Source organism: Paramormyrops kingsleyae, chromosome 22, assembly GCF_048594095.1.
Source record: "Paramormyrops kingsleyae isolate MSU_618 chromosome 22, PKINGS_0.4, whole genome shotgun sequence".
NCBI lineage: Eukaryota > Metazoa > Chordata > Actinopteri > Osteoglossiformes > Mormyridae > Paramormyrops > Paramormyrops kingsleyae.
The window spans coordinates 2,837,289-2,859,230 of NC_132818.1; the positions used below are offsets into that span (position 1 = coordinate 2,837,289).

General features: G+C 46.1%; 1 protein-coding gene across 7 annotated transcripts in view; it reads right to left on the reverse strand.

Moving 5' to 3' along the window:
- Positions 1–543: 543 nt before the first annotated feature.
- kcnh6a (potassium voltage-gated channel, subfamily H (eag-related), member 6a) overlaps positions 544–21,942 on the reverse strand; it is a 56,563-nt gene continuing 35,164 nt past the window's right edge. For 3 of the 7 annotated variants that reach the window (XM_072705113.1, XM_072705114.1, XM_072705109.1), the window contains exons 7-16: positions 14,655–15,098; positions 13,310–13,727; positions 12,951–13,150; positions 9,600–9,876; positions 4,412–4,605; positions 4,092–4,191; positions 3,575–3,814; positions 3,101–3,260; positions 1,640–1,847; positions 544–1,523 (exon numbers count right to left, since the gene is read on the reverse strand). In XM_072705113.1, the coding sequence (XP_072561214.1) occupies positions 1,296–1,523; positions 1,640–1,847; positions 3,101–3,260; positions 3,575–3,814; positions 4,092–4,191; positions 4,412–4,605; positions 9,600–9,876; positions 12,951–13,150; positions 13,310–13,727; positions 14,655–15,098 (2,469 nt within the window). In that variant the 3' untranslated portion in view covers positions 544–1,295. Of the gene's footprint in view, positions 1,524–1,639; positions 1,848–3,100; positions 3,261–3,574; positions 3,815–4,091; positions 4,192–4,411; positions 4,606–9,599; positions 9,877–12,950; positions 13,151–13,309; positions 13,728–14,654; positions 15,099–21,942 lie in introns of those variants that run through there. The other 4 variants (XM_072705111.1, XM_072705110.1, XM_072705112.1 and 1 more) reach the window with 4 other exon arrangements.

The window sequence follows — 21,942 nt, forward strand, 5'->3', positions numbered from 1 at the left end:
TGATCTGAAATTAAATCCATTATGAGTAATTTAACTGGTATAGAATATAACTCGGGGGGGGGGGGGGGAAATCAGTTGAGTGCTTTACCAAAAGTGTAAACTAAGCTGTAAATAATGACAGAACCTTCCATCGGGAACATAAGTGTGATTTAAAAGCAAATGCTCACAGCTTCCCTGCAGTATAGTCAGAACTGGCTCATACAGTGTTGACATACTTGGAAAGCAGAACTAGGATGATTCACTAATGGAGGTTACTAAGGACGAGCGACCTGTAAACACAATGGATTCATGCCAGGAGTGAGCAGAACAGCGTGTTCTGTGGTGGACTGGAAGAGCCCTTTAGGCAGGAGGCGATCTGATCTGGGAATGAGGATAAAAGGTCATCCTCACGCCATCCACCGGGCCCCCGATAGCTGTGGCGACATGATGCTGAGCAGATCCTGGCAGTTAGACTGTAGTAAGAATGGGCATCCCGATTAGGAGCGCTGCTGTGACGTGCGAAAAGGCCTGGGTCGGCCTTGGGACACACACACACACCAATCATTATCATCATTGCTTTTCTGTATTGTGTTATAAATAAGCCAAAAAAATGTACTTGTGTTTTACGAAACATTCTTAAACCTCACAAATGATAATTCTTCTGAGAGTGCTGTGTGTGGTGCCATCAGTGACGACAAGGGCTTCAGGCGGCTAGTCTCATGTGCTACACGCTTCCCCACAGTGGTGTCTGTTGGTGCCAGCTTGGTGTGAAGAGGCTGAACATATCCGCATCAAGACCCATAGACCAAGGAAAGGCGGCCAACTCTAGTCGCCGAATCTGGATTCAATTTACAAGGGAAACACACGTTTGAAATGACCGTTATTCACATGGAGGTATTACCAACATGTGCATGTACAACATACACATACGGACAGGCGCTCGCAGGGCTCAGGGTCGTGTGGGTGTTTCCCAGAATGCTGCATTCCGATGGGCGACCCTGACAAACCCAGCTGGGCTGTTATTTTAACAACACAACCATCTGACAACATGGCTTAGGAGTCACGGCCCTGACAGGGAGATGCGATGGGAACAGGTGCTGACGGCTAAGGAGCTGCTCTCCATGCTGTTCGGGGAGGGGTGGTAACTCCTGGCAGCCTGTCCTGGGGGGGACTACCATGTCTGCCCGCCCAGGGTTTCCTGCCTTAGCCTGAGGGACAGAGATGCTGCTGACACCTGAGAGGTGGGGAGGGACCAGACTGGCATATTTCAGTCTGGGGGGTGGGGGGTACATGGATAGTTGGGAGAGGGGGGGACTCTAGCTAGCAGGCAGCATGGGATCTGAGACACGCCTCTGGATGTCAGCCAGCCCTGGGGGGGCCTGCAGGTTCTCAGGGAGCGAGGGAAACCGCAGGCCACTGCAAAGTCCAAGGCCGAGCTCCGTCTCGGGGGATGCCGACATGGTGTCTTCCGGGGCGACAGCAAGGTGAACGCCACTGGAAAGGGAGTCCCTGGACTTGTGGGGGAAGCTGTCTGAGTCGGGGCTCTGGAGAGGGGCAGGAGAGCAAGGCATCAGAGGTCAGCGATGGATGGAGCTGTAATGGTAGCTGAGAGAGCAGCCCACATCACACGGATTCCCTTAAAGCGGCGGTGCCCTCGCACCTGCAGTGGGGAGGCCAGGCCCTCTGTGGACACAGATATGACGGGGGCTGCCCCATGCAGCGCCTGTGTGCCACCGCCGTACCGGGCAGACAGGTGCAGTACATGGGTGCCAGGGGACACGGAGCTGTAGGCAGGAGGCACAGGGGTCATCTGATGCTGCAGCAGCTGCAGGATCACGCTGATGTCGGCCATCATTCGTGTCTCGAGCCTGTGGGAGGCGACAGTGCAGAGTGAATCTCACAGCTCACAGCTTCCCTGCAGTATAGTCAGAACTGGCTCATACAGTGTTGACATACTTCGAAAGCAGAACTAGGGCTACGTTCACACTGCCATGCTGAAGTGACTCAAATCGGATTTTTTGCCTTAATGTGACACAGATCTGATCTTTTCAAGTCGGATTTGTGTCACTTTCATATGTGGTACTAAATCTCATACGTATCCGATTCGCGATTTGCCATGCGACCTGAATGTGACGCTCAGATCGGAATTCATGTGGCTTTTTGCTTATACTCATGCGCTGACATCAGCCTGCACCGGCAGTGCAGGAAGATAAAAATGGAGGAGAGCTGCGATAACAGTCAGTGGAAGGATGGAGAAGGTGGGGATTTAATTGATATTTGGGGAAATTAATCTGTTCAAGCTAAACTGGAAGGAACATATCGTAATAGAGAAGTATTTGAAATAATTGCCAAAGAAATGGCACATCGCGGACACGAGCGTGGCTACAATGCCAAAGAAAAATAAAGAGCCTGAAGTCAAAGTTTAAGGAGGCAAAAGACTCGAATCAGCGCAGCGGTCATGGCCGCACAACGTGCCAATTTTACGCATGCGTGATGTTTTGGAGGACCGATGCGTTCACATCACAGTCAGATACAAGGTCATTTGTACTTATGAATGTGAACCGTCAAGATTGACAAATCCAATCTGAGCAAAAAATATGAATTGAACGATGTGGCTGGCAGTGTGAACACAGCCTAGTATCTCCTCTCCCCTCCTATCCCTCCCCCTGCCCACCTCCTCTCTTCTCCTGATCCCTGCCTACCTAACACCTCTCCTCCCCTCACCCAGCCCCTACATACATGACAGCTCCTCTTCTCCTCATTCCTCTCCTTGCCCCAGCATACCTGAGATCTCCTCTCCTCCCCTTTCCTGTCCTCTCCCCCCCTTCTCTCCCTGCCTACCTGATATCTCCTTTCCTCTCCTCCTTTCCTCTCCTTACCCTGCCCCTGCCATCTCCTCCCCTCTCCCCTCCTCACCTTCCCTCTTCTTCTCCCCTTTCCTCTCCTATCCCTGCCCCTAACTACCTGATATCTCCTCTTTTTTCCCTCTCCTCCCCTCTCTTCTCCTCTTCTCCCCTCTCCAACCCATCTCCTCTCCTCCACCCCTCTCCCTACCCATCTGGCAGCTCATCTCCAACACTCTTATCCCCCTCTGTCCTCTCACACTCTCCACAGATGTCACCTGTTCAGCTGGGACTGCAGCAGCTCCAGGCGGGACTCCAGCTCACTGGACCGGTCCTCCGTGTGGGGGGGTGGGAGGCGAGGGGGCTGTGGGCTCTCTGGAAAGTGACTGGACCGACGTTCAGGCCAGTAATCATACAGGCTAGACGCACTGAGCGGTGCTGCAGGACATGGAGGCATCGATCAAAGAGAGACTCAGTGTGTGTATCTGTGTGTGATAAAACCTGTTATTTTGATGCTGTGGGGATCATTTTTTCTATTCTCTGAATACAATCAAAAAAACTAAAAATATCTTGTATTATGTTGGGTTACTTATGGTTAAGGTTAGGGCTGGGTAGGGGTTAATGTTGTCATATTTGAGATTATGATTTTGCCCATTGTCTTAAAAGGACGTTTTGAAGTACAGTTACATTTTCTCTAAAATTGCATAATGTAAAGGGATATGTGTGTGGGGGTCTGGGAGCCACATCTCTACCTGTGTAAGGATGGCCTCTTTCCTGGGGGGAGCCTCCAGGGGGCAGCAGGCTGACCACCGACGGGGGGTAGAGCTCCATTTTGCCCCGGCCTGGGGTCTTTATCTCTTCCTCACTGGACTGGGAGCAGGGGCTGCCGCTGCTGCACCGCTCCTCCCAGTGTGGCTGTGGCTCCGCCCCCCGGTGGTTTCCCAGGGAGGGGTAGGTCTGGTTGGGGTATACATCCTCCCGGTCCATCCCATCTACAGGCAGGAACCACAGAGGGAGTATGGACTTGCAATGATTATACTGAAACTGTAAGTCAAAGCTGTCCATTCAATACTGCATAAACGCTTATAAATGAGGCCTCAATTCATACTGTAGCCAACAAGAGGGGCGTGTGATAGGGAAGGCATGTGATAGGGAAGGCCACCTATGAGCTTCCATGAGTTCTCCATTATGATCAGCATAAATGCATCAACCTGCGATGGTGACAATGACTCCCCACAGAGCGCAGACACCCGCATAGGACTGGCTCACCGGGTTGGTTGCGCCGATGCAAGGAGTTCTGTCGGCGCCGGAGCCGACGGTACCCACAGTCGGATTCTTCACTGGGGACAGGCTGGATAACGCGATCTGCCTGATACAAACCATCTTCAGTAAACCATCCACCAGGGGGAGCCATAGGGGACACAGTGAATTATACACTGGGCTGGGTTTGGAGGCTGTATGTGTGGTTTGTAGCATAGTGTGGTAGAGTAAGCGACTGGGCATGGTGGGGGGGCAGCTGTATGATGGGTAGAAGCTGGGGGTATACAGCAGTCCCTGGGTGAGGCTCTTCTCATGCCAGGGATACTCACATCTCGCAGGTTGAAGGTGATCTCCAGGTTACTCCAGAAGTTGTTGGAGAAGTCAGGGTACATGTCCAGCACCTCGAGCAGGTCGTCCCGCTGGATCTTGTGCAGGTCGCAGTAGGTGAGGGCACGCACATCTGCGCTGGCCTTGCCGGGCCGTGCGTACAGACCGATGGTTTCGCCAAAGATGTCATTCTTGCCTGAGTTAGTAAGGAAGAGGAGGGAAATAAACTGAAGAGGGCCACAGTGAAATCATTTTCACACAGAAGACATAATATTATATTTTTTTACTTCTCACCAGTTACACTACAAGGTTTAAACAATAAGCTAACAAGTGTAACCTGTACTGACAATGTGAAACAAAGAACTTTATTTTCTAGGGCTTGTCAAACGAACACCAGGGGGCACTAACGGGCCATATAAAGTATAAACTGCCTGGAGAACTGGTAGTTGTATAGCTGGTGGAGACATTTCGTCAGTGTGGAACACAGCTTGCAATCCAAGGCCTCCACCTGGGTTTACTCAGCCCAGAGCTTGCTCCTCACACAGATTTCATGCAGTCTACAGGTGAAACTGCCTGTTCACAGTGGACTCCTGTTTAAATGTGTGTATTGTATCAGTTACCCTGTAGAGTTTTGAAGCCATTACCAATTAAGGAATTGTGCATCTGGCATCAGTTTCTTCATGGCAAGTGTAAATATCTGACCAGCCCATAAACTCAAGTACCGTGATCCAAATTAAACAGAGCAGCAGCTGAAATGGAGCCGCACAGAGGAGTGAGGCACAGATGAATGGGGTCTAAATCTGTCCTGTTGCTGCTGGCACCGTACAAACAGGGCAGAGTGTGATAAGGTTGGTACAGTGGGCACTTTGGCAAGGTCAGAGTTAGGTCGCTTTACATCCCTTTACATTATGCAATTTTAAATTTTAAAGTAAAATGTAACTGTACTTCAAACCCAGTAATGGGAATTTCTAATATCATATGTAAGACTGCCCCCCGATCCCCCCCCACCCCAACACACACACACATACACACGCAACACACCACACACACGGTAATGAAATTACATTCTTATTGTAATATTCACAAGACTGCCCTCTCAGCAATGACCATGAAACTGGTGAGCTATCCATACAGTAGGGCTGCACGATTTGGGGAAAATATCAAATCACGATTTTTCTGACAGAAATTGCGATTACGATTTGATTTGCGATTTGATTTTTTTATGTCAAGCTTCAGTTCAATATTCAGTGTGTAGTAATTTTAAAACATCGGACGCAGCATGATATACCATCTGTATTAACTGGTCTATATTCTAATGCAAGGATGAGAATTTAAAGATGTGATGTGTCAAGTTAAATAAAGTAATAATGAAAATAATTGCAGCAAAAAGAAAAATAGCGATCTGGCAGGTAACGCTGATTACCCTCCTAATAACACCAGAACCGCCTTTTCCCATGCCAATGAACAAGCAAGAACTACTTCGGTGTATGCAGCCCTTTTGTTTGCGCTATTGTGTTGTTAGCTGCTGTTATTAACACTTAATAACACTCAAAAAACCGTAATGTTCATAACAGAGTGGCTGTTCCATCCTGAAAACGTAAAGCTGGAAATTTTTAAACGTAGTATGCATTTGCATAAAATGTTGAATAAATAGAAGCCGTTTATTGGTGATTTCATGTTGGTCGACGTTTCTGCTTTTTAACTTTATACGGTTTTCTATACAAATCAATTCAGGTGAAACAAAAAATGTACGTGTTCATGGTTGCAAACTCAGACTCTCATGCAAGAAATCTTACGGCAAATCTATATTCCATTCATCAAAAACGTTACGGCAGTTTGCAACCCTATACAGACTATATATAACCACCCGAGTTCGAACTACAATGGGCCCAGAGGTGACTGGCCTGACTCTCACGCAGGTTGCATGTAAAAACTCCCAAACTTCATAACAGTATTTCTAAATATTACAGTTGTGCTGATATTACATTACTATTTATTGTGTCAGTCATATAACAGCAATAATAAAAAATAGCAATAGTGTCATAAAAGTAATATAATACATAGCTAAGAACTATTAGCTATGAGGCTACAATGCATTTAATGAAATTGGCTCTATCTGTAATTATGTTTTTTTTTTATTATTTTAATCACACTATAAACATTTATAAATTCCTGATCATCACTGTTCATACAGCCTATCAGTGGCTCAGTGGGACGGATGGGAGTGCATAACACTCACCATGGTATACCAGATTTCTCACCTACACAGCCATGGATTTGTACCACCAGTGCATTTTTAAAATCTTTTTCATATTGTAATGAAAGCAGTTGGTGGTGATAAGTGCTGAGTGATAAATCGTTTCAGCATAGTCATCACGATGTGCACGTCGGCACTGCTTTGCCAGTTGACACAACTCACGACAACACACTATTTTTAGATAAGTTCTATTTGGCAATAGTTTATTTCGGGTAATTTCATGTCTTTTCTGGTTTTATAAATACCGCAAATTTAATCAATGTGATATTGCAATGTCATAATCGTGCAGCCCTAAATACAGCCATGGAAAAAAATGAGACCACTGTATCTTTTAAGACAAATCCGCATTTTTAAACCCTAGTTTAATCGTGGTTCTGTTGGAAGAAGGCTATACTGAGTAGAAGGTTGCTTTCAGGTTCAAAATTTCTAAGACAGCAGTACACAAAAATAAGGTGAAGCAGGAGACACTGGAATGACCAGAAACCAGCCAGGTAAAGGGCAGAAGTGACATTCTAACTTCGATAGCTTCGCATGAATCGCAGGATGACATCAAGTGACCTTCCAAAGTAATGGGAAACATTAAGTGCAGGTGTGACATGCACTGTTAGGACAGTTCGTATCAGGCTCTTAGAAGCAGGACTTTAGTCCAGTAAAGCAAGGAAGTATCCTTTCATTGATGAGAAACAGGAAAGAACCTATGGGCTGATATTTGTGCCACTAGAAACTGAATTTGAATAGTGTATATTTGAATCTGCAGTTGTTGAATTAAAAAACTGAATCTGAATTTAATAAAAAATAATAAAGTACATATAAAGTACATCAAAGGCTAACAAAATAGCTAACAGATACAGAAACCTCTAAGCGAACACAAGGTGCTAATTCATACTTGTTTTACGTCACATTCTCTGAAGGATACAAAGTCTCTACACAGTTTACATCAGCTTCTTATAGAGTCCTAATGATTACATTCTATATGCATTATGAAGTGCTAAATAATATTACATACTCACATAAAATTAATACTGACTTCCGCCTCATATTGATGAGATGAATATTTTAAAAGATATTTAGCATAAACACTGCTAGAAAGCCACATGAGATGAACAGGCGAGCCATAACTTAAACTAAACTAGAAGTAAATTTCATATCCCTAGCTAGTTTTGAGTTACTCTACCATATTAACATAAACTAGCAGTGCCATTTAATCACATATACTACCATACTAACCAGACGTTTGGTTAATGATTATGCTACCGCTCGTGTATATAAAGCTTATTCTAATGCGCTTGCGACACACCCCGGCACACGCCTCCTCTTTACCCCGACCTGCAGAGCTGTAGTAAATGTGGAAATGAGTTGCGATGTGAACCTGTGGTCGATTACTTTTCCTCAAGGACCCGGATGTGTGTCTCAATAGATTGAAATTGAATTTGCGAACTGAAAATTTTCCAGGTAGGATAAATACAGTTTCAGGTTATTGGAATTCAGATTCAAACTAATAAATTCAGATTCAGTTTTTTAATGCAACAACTGCAGATTCAAAAACACACTATTCATATTCAGTTTCTAGTGGCACAAATATCAGCCCATAAAGAATCAGGCAGGAGTTTGCAAAAAAAAATATTATTCACAGAGGCACCCCCATAAATAGAGAAATGAGTGAAATAAGAATTCGTGCTGTGGTCTCTTAATTTTTTTTTGTATATATCTATTTATGTAAAGAATTCTACCATATAGTACAAAGGTAGGTAAACAACATCCTCTACAAATCATACCACACTCATGAACAAAAAAGTACATTAAAATTACTCTTACAACTACACTTTCAAAGCACTTGACATTATAGATGTCTATACGGCAAGATTATTTAATCACTTTCACCTTACTTACATGGTGACTACTCTCCTTCGACTGCGTTATCCACCATCGATGACTTAGTCACCCAGAACTAAGCTTCTAACTACAGCTCGAGAGCTGTAGTTCAAACTACACAACTTAATGACTGTTTGCGAACGTTTGTTCAAACTATGGTTTTTGGGAAACACCTGTGTCTTTTAACAATGGATCATACTAAGTTTGTCGTTACCTCAAAAGTTCGAATCATGGTTTCGGGACATAACTGCATCGTACTTGCATAGTTCGAACCACACAAGTGGGAAACACACCCCTGGCTTGTCCACTCCAGCAAGTTGTCACCCTAGAGGCTCTCCTTCATGCGTAAACTGAAGACATGTGGCACGCATCCTCACATCCTCACCAGATCATAGGCTCCAAGCTCCCAGCTCTGCAGGACATCTACCACATATGTAGTGTGAGTGAAGCTTGTGGAATCATCATGGACAGCTCCCACCCAGCACACAGGCTGCCCTGCAAGCCTCCATCTGGTCACCACTATCGTAGGATAAGCTCCGGGTCTAACAGGCTTAAAATGTTTTTTTGCACAGGCCACCTGATTGATACATTTCATGCTGCCAAGTTACAATAAAACCTGCTGCTGAAATATGCATTTATTTACTCATTCATCCATTTATTGTTCTTAACCTGTCTATTACACTTGCTGTTCAATGTACATCTGTCTCTTCTCAGGTTTTCATTGACTTTTTATGCCTATGTGAATGCTTACGTAAGCCTTTTCATAAGCTTTTCAATATACTGCTAAATCCATTCATCATGGATTTGACAAATAAAGGACATTGTCTATGCTTGACTTTAACAGTGTAGAGGAACAGGTCCTCAGCTCACATGAAATGGTGTAACACATCATTTGGGGTCTTTGACAGCTGGCAGACTGTCATCCCAGGATATGGTACCAGAAGGGTGGGGTCAGATGGGGCTGGACCAAAAGGGTGGGGTCAGATGGGGGTGAGGTCAGATGGGGGTGAGGTCAGATGGGGGAGGGGTTAGATGGGGGAGGGGTCAGAGGGAGTACTCACCCAAGATGGCCACCACCACATTTTCGCGCAGGATCTCGATGGAGCCACGGGAGATGAAGTAGAGGGCGGTGAGCACGTCACCGTAGTGCACGAGTGTGTCACCGGGTGGGGCGTGCGTGGTCTTGAAGCGCATGGCAAGCGCCCGCAGGCAGCCCTTGCTGGCCCCCCGGAAGGCCTTGCAGTGCTGCAGGAGTGAGCGGTTCAGGTGCAGGCAGATGTCGGCCTGCAGGCACTCGGGGAAGCCCTTCAAGACCTGGGGGGTGGGGGTCATCAGCACCTTCATTAGAGAGATAATCACAGTGACGCTCACCAGGAAGAACCAGACAATCAGTCTAGGCAGCTGTTTCAGTAGATGGGCCTGGAGTTCATCTGAAACAGCACTGGGATGCTGGGGATATTACTGAGAGAATAGGTGATACTGTCACGATAGACCTTGAGCTGTTATCTATAAGTTGGACTTTCTTAACCCGGGGGCTGTCTTTACTTTTTAATATCACAGCCCTGCAATGTTCAGGTTTTATTGTTATCATGTGTCAGATATCCATCCCTGTGTTCACACGCTCAAAGGGCTTCACCCGCACACCGAGTTAGAGATGCAACAGATCCAACTGGTCTGATACCAATACCAGTACCTGGGTTTTCGGTACTGGGTAATCCAGAGTACTGCTCCGATACCGGTGTTTAATAATTAACTGTATGTCTCACTGTGGGGAGAAGACTGAAATTATTCTGTTATGTTTACGGAAACATCAGGCTTAAATACTTGACTTAAATATCGTTTTCCTAACTTTGTAAGATAATGTAACAAATATACACACATATGTACACTCTGAATTATTACTAACAATCAGCTGGCTAATGGTTACTTTAAATCATTAATTCATACTCATATAATTTAACACCGTGTGTGGGCTCCCGGCCACTAGCAAACATAACATACCTGGGGCAACGACAGATATCCTACAAGCTAGGCAGTCAAAAACTGTGCATTCATACTTAGGCATGTGATGGACTTTTGCTAGATGTTTCAACAGATTGCTGGTGTTTCGGCCCTTACTTGCAGGAGACTTGTTACTTGGGCATTGTCAGCATCGACTCAAGTGAAAAGTAATTACACTTTTGAACATTTAGTTCTTCCTGCCACCATCACTAAAAGCAGAGTCTGTGTGTGTGTGCTACATGTAGCTGAGCATGAGAGAGAGGGGGAGAGCGAGTGTGCAGCACAAAATTCACTATACAAAATAAAACAAAATAAAGTAGACATGTCACAGTAGATGTATGTCACCGAGTTCACATCCAATAGCAAGTGGCAGCGTTAGTATTCAGCTTGAATGCTGCACAAAACACAAGTAAAATGGGAATGAGCTGTTGTGCGGCTGATTGTACACATCGATTTAACAAAAAATAGGAGCTATCGTTTAACAGACAGCCGAAAACTAAAGTATGAGACGTGAATCGATTACATATGGCCGATATCCGATCTGTCTAATAGGTATGGATCAGCGCCGACAGCAGACCCGAATGTCTGATCGGTGCATCTCCACACTGAACGGACCCGTCTGCTTCCATTAACCTAGCAACAGGAGCACTGCGCACCTCTCCTTGAAAATTTCCACATATCGTCCACTCTGGCACTCTTAAAGGCTGATCATTCCTTGCACATCGGAGTGGAGATTTAATGCAACCCTGGATGGAGCGACGCCTCCTTTTTTCTGGTTTGCTGCGCGTTTTGTCCCAAATTGGCCAGGGAGTCAGATTTGAGGCACATCATAGATACACTCGCTAGACGAGTGAACGGACGACAAGGCGTCCCGTAAACAAACCGCAACTCTAAATATTTACACTGCCTTATGGCCTGGGACGTCCCGAGGGGGGTTTGAGCATAAATCTGTGCAAAGCGCGTCTGTGCGCCCGGAGACCTCATTTAGCCAGCCACAAACACCCACTCCTGGCATGTGCCCAACAGGAAACTGTGTACAGACAATATAGAGAAACTCGCTGGCCTCCCCACAGCACACCGTGAAAGGGCAGGACGAGCACGTCATCCCAGACCTGACATGTGGGAAGAGACGCGCAGACCGCTGGGGCGGCCTGGTCGATGGGGAACGGCCCATGGAGAGCTGGCCAGGCCCTCGACAGAGCAAGAGGGCAGAGCAATTCTGTCTGAACTGCTGTTGTCCTCCTGATTTCAGGCTATTTAGAGTCTCCATATGTAAGTTTGCATCAAGGCTGATCCTCAGATTAAGCTGAAACCAATTATGGTTTCAGGCTTCCTGGCTAGCCGGGGGGGGGGGGGGGGGGGTAAAGTGGGCAGCAAATTCATCATATTTAGTCAATTGTCAGAAAAAAGGTGCTTGCCGACCGGCGGCACCGTAATGGGGGCGGGGGGGGATGTTATGGCCAGTCCAAGAGCCCCTTAGTAACAAAGAGACCTAAAAAATAGCTGGATTGGTCATATGCTGTCATGGGGCCCAAAATCTCTAGCGGCATCCCTGTTTCTCTCAAATACCCATTCCCATGTCACATGAATTGTGTGTATAGGATTCATCCAAACTAGCATTGGTGAATAATAGATGACGCCTTTACATTTCATCTATGATGCAAAGATTGAATTTCCCACTGTTTTGCAGAATTGTTACCTCCTACCTGGCAAATCAAACCCCTTTATTTTAAGAGCACAGGCAAGCACAGAACTGGCTTGGTTCTCGCATCAGCTGCTGCTGACGTCCCCTCAGGCGATCACCGCTCACTCCCAGTTTAGTGTGTTCTAATAAGGGATCAGCACCAATTGTACTGACTGCCAAATAGGGACCAAAGACTACGCACCAGTGAAGCGACACTAGAGCTTATCTGCTGAAGGCATCATAGGGCTTTGAAATGGAATATCAATGCATCTGGGCAGTACATGTACTTGGATGGGTGAGTGTATGTAGGGGATTAATGAGGGGCCATTTACAGTACATGCGAGCCTGCAGTGCCGTCTGCATGGGGGATTAATGAGGGGGTGTATACATGCCAGCCTGCGGTGCCGTCTGCATGGGGGATTAATGAGGGGGTGTATACATGCCAGCCTGCGGTGCCGTCTGCATGGGGGATTAATGAGGGGGTGTATACATGCGAGCCTGCGGTGCCGTCTGCATGGGGGATTAATGAGGGGGTGTATACATGCGAGCCTGCGGTGCCGTCTGCATGGGGGATTAATGAGGGGGTGTATACATGCAAGCCTGCGGTGCCGTCTGCATGGGGGGTTAATGAGGGGGTGTATACATGCGAGCCTGCAGTGCCGTCTGCATGGGGGATTAATGAGTGGCCGTTTGCGTTAGTTTGTGGGAAATACGGGGCAGGACTCACAGCATTCATGTCGATGCCGTTGGTGTAGGACCAGGCATGCTGGAAGTACTCCTCAAGACGCTGGCGCAGGCCCCCAGGGATCTGGTGGAAGCGGATGAACTCCTTGACCCGAAGCATCTGCGTGTGGTAGCGGGCTGTTCCAGAGTAAAGACGCTGGATGATGGCAGACACGTTGCCAAAGATGCTGGCATACATTAGGGCTGTGGGGAGCAGATAGGGGGATCGTTAACAGGCTAATCGGGTTGTGTGTCTGCATCGCAAGACCACATAAACCACAGAGATTCACAGAAAGGAGGGAGACACACTCTCTCAGCAGTGCCCCTTTCTGTACACGTGACCCCATGTCGGCGGGTACTCACATCCAATGAGCATGACGCAGATGGAGAAGATCTTCTCGGGGTTGGTGTTGGGTGACACGTTGCCAAAGCCAACGCTGGTCAGGCTGCTGAAGGTGAAGTACAGCGCGGTCACGTACTTGTCTTTGATGGATGGACCGGAGCTCACGTCACTGTCGTTGTAGTGCTTGCCGATCTGGTCAGCCAGGTTGTCCAGCCAGCCAATCTTCATGGCTCCAACACGTGAGGCCCCCGCGCGCTCCACGTTGCCGATGGCGTACCAGATGCAGGCCAGCCAGTGGGCGATCAGGGCGAAGGTGCACATGAGCAGGAATAGCACGGCGGCACCATACTCTGAGTAGCGGTCCAGCTTCCGTGCCACACGCACCAGCCGCAAGAGGCGGGCCGTCTTCAGCAGGCCAATCAGGGTCGTGGTCTGGGGCTGGGGAGGTGGAGGGCAGAGCTGAAATGCCATGTTCCTTCATGTGGATCCCTGGCTACTATTTGAAAATGATGCTTAACATTTACATTTGTCCTTTAATGAGTCTGCTTTAAAGGATAACACACTAGATACTTAATTCTGAAACATGAGGCCCCCTTCCCCTCCTGACAGCTATAGTTCACATGGCCCATGACCCCTCACACACACACAGGTTTGTAATTATATCTTTGTGGGGACTGTCCGTTCATTTCTATAGGGAAAACTCAAATCCCAACATGACGACCTTAAGACCAAATGTTCCCCAAAATGTAATATAAACCTGATCTCTCCTCCCATCCCCCCACACAGATACACCCACATAGATTGTCCCACGCACTCTTGGACCATCTTGGACACTCCCAGACCCTCACCTGACTTGAACAGCACAGGCAGTCAGACCACAGGCTGTGAACCCCCATGGTGGCTTGCTACCTCATCCCGCTTTAGAAGGCTTGCCCCCAACACTTTCCACTCAGGGGACATGGTGGCTAATGTCCACCAGTGAACCTCAGTCACCCTGTGGGATAGTAATGCCCCAGCTTGCAGGATCAAAAGCCTCATTGCTGTTTGTAGAGGAATCTAAATATCTGCTGTCTAAGTCAGTAGCCCTGCATTTTACCTAATTTACGGGGATGGGGGGCTGGGGGTCATAGTGGACTTTTTAGAAGTTACTTGTTTAGCAGACCTCTTTACCACACATGTATCTGCTCTAAAGAGATATCCTCATTATTGAGGGCCTTAAAAAGCAGCCTCTGATTTAAGAGAAGGAGCATACGTCGAGGAACAAAGTGGACATTTCAGGTTCACGTGTCTCTGGCCACTCAGTGAACAAGATGTTCAGTTCAGTTCTGGCCTGGTGGTAACATTTAGGATGAAGACAGCACTAACCATTCCCATCTCACACACCTCATCGGAGCCAGAGCAGAAGATGAGCAGATCGAAGGGGATGGCGGCCACCATGTCGATGAGGAACCAGCCTTTGAAGTAGTGCTGGGCGATGCGGCCCGGTTGGCTCACAACCTCGTCGTTGTGGTTGACGTAGGTGGTGCGGAAGTTGATGAGGATGTCCACGATGAACATGACGTCCACCACTAGGTCCACTACATTAAGCGGGTTACAGGTGTAGCCGCAGGTGCGCCGGCGCTCGTCCTCCTGCTCGTTGAGGAGGAAGGCAGCTGAGTAGGGCGTGAAGACAGCCGTGTAAATTACCAGTAGCAGGATGATCCAGTCCCACACTGCCTTAAAGGGGCTGTAGTGCAGGATGGTCCACTTGTGGATGCGAGGAGCCTGCAGCTTGTACTCGGGCAGCACATCCGCTCCCAGCGACAGTACCTGTAGGGCGGCGCCAGAGAGCCTCTTGTCAGATCATCAAAACAATGAGGAATACAAAAACTCAAGGAACACCAGGAAAACCATTATCAGGCTGATGATCGAGCATGGAAATATGGTGTAATTGTTAGATTTACAAACAAAATTAACACAGACCCTAAGCATTAGCTTTAGCTCGTCATTCATGATAACTCTAGCTGATTAGAAGTGCACAAAATAAAATGTATAGAACATGTGCAGTGGCTGGTAACGGACAAGGGTAGTTTGACATAATAGACATCGACCTGTTTATTTTGTTAAAATGAATATCTAGTGTAGGGTATCCAGTCTAAGGAAACACCAGGCCTTGGATGGGATGATAGTGCATACCAGGATATGTACATATACACACACACACAAACACACACACACACACACACCGCTGTAAAAGTAAAGATCCAATTGAACAACAGCTTGTTTTAATCTGGAACTGTAGGCTGATTTAAATATTCAGCAAGAAAAAAACCCAACCAGTTCATCTACAGAAGCCTCAAAGGGTCAAACAGATTGAAAATGGATGAAAATGGTGTGCAGATGCACAGTAAAACTCAAAAATGAGCGTGTGGAGGCAGAGGAAGCCAGGACACCACTACCAGGCTCATTTCTAAGAAACATGTCAGACTCATCACCACAGGGGCCCAGACTCCAAATACGATCATAAACTGTGATAAATGTGTAACATGTGACCACTGGATTTGAAACAACACCATTGTGGGTTTCATGGCTGCCTCCCTCACGCCAGTGCAACCAGAAACAACAAAGGCCACAAATCTCTCTGATTTTCCATTTGCGGAGCCACCCATTTCACACATCGATTTGTCAGTTTGTAGGACAGCAGACAGTCCAGGAAACACAGGGGGGGAGAGAGTCCAAAAGGGTGAAGGGCTGATGGAAGGGAGCGGAGAGCCTGACAAACACACAATAACCACTAAATTAGAAAATTGTCATATAAAAGCTGGCAACCATCTAAACCATAACACAACCGAGGAAAATACGGTCCATTTGTAGTCTTACACAGCTCCCGTCAGGAGGGGAAAGCAGCAGCATCCCACTGTTACCCCATAACATACAGATTTACATACCAGAATATGCACTGCATTGTGGGAAGGAGCTCTTCCATACTGAGTCTGAGCAGTCAAACACTGAATTTGGTTTTCGCTGCTTAAGAGGTTTGTAGCCTAAACGGAGAGGTGTTTACTCGCTGCTCAGTGGTAACAAATCACTAACAAACAGTCACTGGGTTAGACAAAGTAACTGCCCTAGCCACGGACAGTAAGCAGAGAGTTGTCACTGTAGGCTAGGACTCTCTGGTACACCGTGATGAAAACCTGCCCATATGATTAAGACTTTACCACAATAAGAGGACAGACCCCACCCCAGGCACTCCCAGGCTGGATGAAGCTGGGCTGCACTCTGCAGTGGTGCTGGACACTGACCGGGATTATGACCAGAGCCTCCATGGTGAGGTGTTCCAGGGCACCGTGCTCGCCTGCACAGCAGTGTGGGCTGTCGCCGTGGCAGCCCGTCTCCTCCATCGCCATTCCCACACAGTGTGGCCCCCCAGCTCGGGGGAGTTGTGGTGGCAGGTCTCTCACTGGGGACCACAGTCAGGCTCCTACATGCTCCCTGGATGCCCGCCAGCACACTCACGGCTTTTATACCGCCTGACACACCATATGACCTTGCCCCCTCCAATGGGTGAACTGCCCTGACTCCCTGACTTGGGGGACGTTCCCAGGTCACCTTTATTCAGGGAGAGATGGACAGTGACAGCGATGTCAGATTTAGGAGTGGGGAATGTACTCAAAGTCTCACATTTCAACTAAAACTTGAAAAAGGGAGGATTATAGATTTTGCCTTTTACATTTTAAATCACCCATTCCACTGTAAGAACAATAGGGTGTTCTGTGGGAATTGCCAGAATTGGACAGCAAAAATGCTGCCACCTTCATTATTTACACTCACCTAAAGGATTATTAGGAACGCCATACTAATACGGTGTTTGACCCCCTTTCGCCTTCAGAACTGCCTTAATTCTACGTGGCATTGATTCAACAAGGTGCTGGAAGCATTCTTTAGAAATGTTGGCCCATATTAATAGGATAGCATCTTGCAGTTGATGGAGATTTGTGGGATGCACATCCAGGCTCCCGTTCCACCACATCCCAAAGATGCTCTATTGAGTTGAGATCTGGTGACTGTGGGGGCCATTTTAGTACAGTGAACTCATTGTCATGTTCAAGAAACCAATTTGAAATGATTCGAGCTTTGTGACATGGTGCATTATCCTGCTGGAAGTAGCCATCAGAGGATGGGTACATGGTGGTCATAAAGGGATGGACATGGTCAGAAACAATGCTCAGGTAGGCCGTGGCATTTAAACGATGCCCAATTGGCACTAAGGGGCCTAAAGTGTGCCAAGAAAACATCCCCCACACCATTACACCACCACCACCAGCCTGCACAGTGGTAACAAGGCATGATGGATCCATGTTCTCATTCTGTTTACGCCAAATTCTGACTCTACCATTTGAATGTCTCAACAGAAATCGAGACTCATCAGACCAGGCAACATTTTTCCAGTCTTCAACTGTCCAATTTTGGTGAGCTCGTGCAAATTGTAGCCTCTTTTTCCTATTTGTAGTGGAGATGAGTGGTACCCGGTGGGGTCTTCTGCTGTTGTAGCCCATCCGCCTCAAGGTTGTGCGTGTTGTGGCTTCACAAATGCTTTGCTGCATACCTCGGTTGTAACGAGTGGTTATTTCAGTCAAAGTTGCTCTTCTATCAGCTTGAATCAGTCGGCCCATTCTCCTCTGACTTCTAGCGTCAACAAGGCATTTTCGCCCACAGGACTGCTGCATACTGGATGTTTTTCCCTTTGCACACCATTCTTTGTAAACCCTAGAAATGGTTGTGCGTGAAAATCCCAGTAACTGGGCAGATTGTGAAATACTCAGACCGGCCCGTCTGGCACCAACAACCACGCTCAAAATTGCTTAAATCACCTTTCTTTCCCATTCTGACATTCAGTTTGGAGTTCAGGAGATTGTCTTGACCAGGACCACACCCCTAAATGCATTGAAGCAACTGCCATGTGATTGGTTGATTAGATAATTGCATTAATGAGAAATTGAACAGGTGTTCCTAATAATCCTTTAGGTGAGTGTATATGTTGACTTCTGTCACAGGGACTCCCCTAAAAACACCTGACAGCCCTGGGGGGGTGGGGAGGGGGTAGTCAAGCTTAGCTGCAAAAGTAATGTTAAGCCTCACTTTATATTTTGGCTAACATCATAACGAAACCAGCTGGTTCATAAAACGCACAATATGATTTCATATTCACAATCCACGTGTTATTCTCATAGGTAATGGATTTACCAAAATATTCACAATGCCAACTTCTTGTGTGGCTGCTGGGATGATGTTGGTTCCCATAGCAACCGTGTTGAGTGCAAGCAAGTCATTGGAGTTAGACTTCAGAAAAACAGATTGAGAGAGAGAGATGGAAGGAGATTATTATAAAAATATCCAAGCTGGTGAGAAAACATCTTCAGAGTGACCAGCCGGTCTTTATATAACACACAATGCTACACATACCAAAAATTTCACTGTTTAAGCCATAATTGAAAGACATCACCTAGGGCCGGGTGATGACCAAAAAAATAACATGGGATATTGTAACTGAAAAATATTGGAATAAATGATAGTGTCATCCAACATTCCCCACACCACACATAGACAAGTACGTGGCACATACAGGCCACATGAATTTTTTAGCCAAAAGTATAGCATGAAAGCATGAAAAAATGATAAGTTAAAACTTCCAGATCAGGGTGGGGGGCATGAAATTATTGGTGTTTAGTCTCTGTGGAAAACGACTGGTCGCCAGTCCGGATTTAATTATAATTTAAATCATGTCATGGGCTGTCTGTGTCACGCCCAGCTCCGTCCGATCCTAATGTGTGCCACGCCCACCTCGTTACCTCGTGTTCATCCCTGGTTGTGATCATGTCCTGTTATGTCTGGCTAGTCTTGTGTATTTAGTCCGCGTCTGAGTACGTCTCGTCAGATCCGTCATTGTATTGTCCGTTAGATGTCCCTACCTGTCTGTCTTTTGCTTATTAAAACCCCTGATTACCCGTCAGTTCGGCTCGCTCTCCTGCTTCCCTGCTCACCTTCCTGCCTAATCGTGACAGTCTGGTTCTCAGACTTTTTACACCTCGTTACCACCTCTAGATGCTCTTGGCACAACAATGTATTCCCCAGAACGTCCTGTCACCCCCTGCTCCCCATCTAATCCCGACACCTCCCACACCCCCCTCCTCTATCTCTAGCTCCCATACACTAGGCTTGGGCAACATTTCATTTTTCAAACCATCATGCCATCCATTATGTGTGGTATATGATATTTAGATGGAATTCTTAAAAGTAACAGTATTTTGATATCTTAGTGTTCGGGGCAGGGTTCGCCCACAACAAATTTTGCCACCCAAAAATACCGTGATATACCAAAAATATTACTGTAATACCACCCAAGCCTACCCTACACAATCTCCCTACTTCTCCAAAGAATCTTTACTAAAGCCGCTAACTTTATCTGCCTTGTAATCAGGTTCACCAAATCTCTGCCTGTTCTTTCATGTGTCATCACTGACTAGGCTGCGTGATATGATGAAAATATCCCCTCGGTAAATTTTTACTTAGTTACCTATGATAAATTTTGCCGAGCTGGTGGGCTGCCAATGAATACACTACATTGACAAAAGTATTGGGACACCCCTCCAAAAATTTGAATTCAGGTGATCCAATCACCGGTTCCAAAACCATATGTATTCTCCATACAGAAAAAAACTACAAGGCTGAACTGAAAGCCACATCATAAATGTTTATTATGCTGGTTTGTGTCTAGCCTAAGGCCTGGTTCATACTTCCCACTGATGTGGATGTGTAACGCCTGCACATCATAGTGCCAGGCTACCTGCGATGCTGAATGTTCATGCTTCTTGTGCCAACACGCCAGGCAACCGTGTTCTACCCCACCAGGCCTAGGGTAGGACTGTACAGTAAAATTTATGAAGTGTGCTATGGATGTAATATTTAAATGTTTTTTTTTACTAAAACTAGCCATGCATTATGTGCTTACAGTACATGAGGCAGGGTTATTCTCGTTAACAAAAACTTTTGTAGACTAAAATAATGGTTCTACAATTAACTGAAAAAGAAAAACAAATGTAAAATATTGTGTTACTGTTTACTATTTAGCTAAAGTAACGGACTGTTCATCTTTGGGCCTCTTTCATGTAATGCACTTGAACCACAGAGTCCACTGAGACATTTTGTAGCAGTTAGCAAAAGTCCTACAACTTTCCATGTATCCCTAGAAATAAAATTAATAAAACTTAAACTAAAATATATTGGAACTTGCGGAGTCCTGGAAGGGATATGGAGGGGGGAAAAAACGGTGGCTGGAAAAAACACAATTTTGTGAGATCTGGCAAATTTGGGATGTACTTTTGCGAGAATTGACAAAGGTGAGATTGGCTTTTGCGAGATCTCGCAATACTTTTCCATTGCCATTAATAACTGTGCTGTGTCCCTTTAAAGTACAGATGATGGAATATATTTATGGACTAATAAGTATAAATCTAAGTCATACAGACTGTGTCCATTAGACAGTTGGGCTATTGAACGTGAAGCGCACACACAAACACTGAAATATATTAAAACATTGAAAGATACTACAGCTGGAAAACTGCATACATAGCTAACTTTACCGTGATGTTGGTGTTAAGGTTTAAACTCGAATTCGCTTTCTGGAATATTTCAGTATAGATCCACTTTTCCATGCATACATCATCAAGCGAGACCACCGCAGGGAGATATACCCGAAAGTTACCGTGGCAAAGTTGGTTTTATATTGGCTGGATATTCGGCTTTGCCTCCCCTGTGCGGCATATTCCTTGAAACAAATAAACCAGCGTCGGAAGGGCAGCCTTTTGCTAGGGACCGTCTATAAAGTACATTCAGTAAGAACAGGGATTTTCTAACACAAAAAGACACTTGGAAGAAGAACAAACAATTTGAGTCGCCTTTTAAAATTAAATCCTAAAAGAGATACAATAATTTCACATACATAGTCTACCAATTTGTGAAACTTCAGAAATTGTAGTAGTTGCCAGATTTGATGACTCACCTACTACAAGTGGAATTTCACAGAAATCTCTGATAAGTGTATAGTAATTCAACATGTCTTTTGCAAAATTACTGAAAGCCAAACGAATTTCTCTCATTTCAGAGGATGCAGTAGTTGCCAGATGTGATGATTCACTTACTACAAGTGGAATTTCACAGAAATATCCAACGATAAGTGTACAGTAATTCAATATGTTGTCACACCCTGCATCCCTTCCCCCTCGTTCTCTCTGTTGTGTGGCTCTAACGAGTCACACCTGTTACTTGTATAATCCTGCCTCTTGTTACAGCTCTTGTGTGGATCACCCCAGGTGCCTCTCATCTGCTCCCTCGTCAGTGGTGTATATAGTGCCTCACTGTCTTAAGCTCCCCAGTCCAGTCATTGATGTTGCTGCCTGTGTGTGCGTGCGCACCCTGGTTTGTCCTCGCTTGATCCTCCCTACCCTGTTTTGACCCCTCCTGGGTTCGGGTTTAAAACCTTAAGTCTGACACTGTGGTGACGTTAGCGTTCATTTCATTCATTTTTCTGACTGTAATATCTTTCAACAAAAGCAAGCAACATTGGTTTTTCAGATTTCTTTATGGCAAAATTTAATATTTCAATGTTTGCATGTGC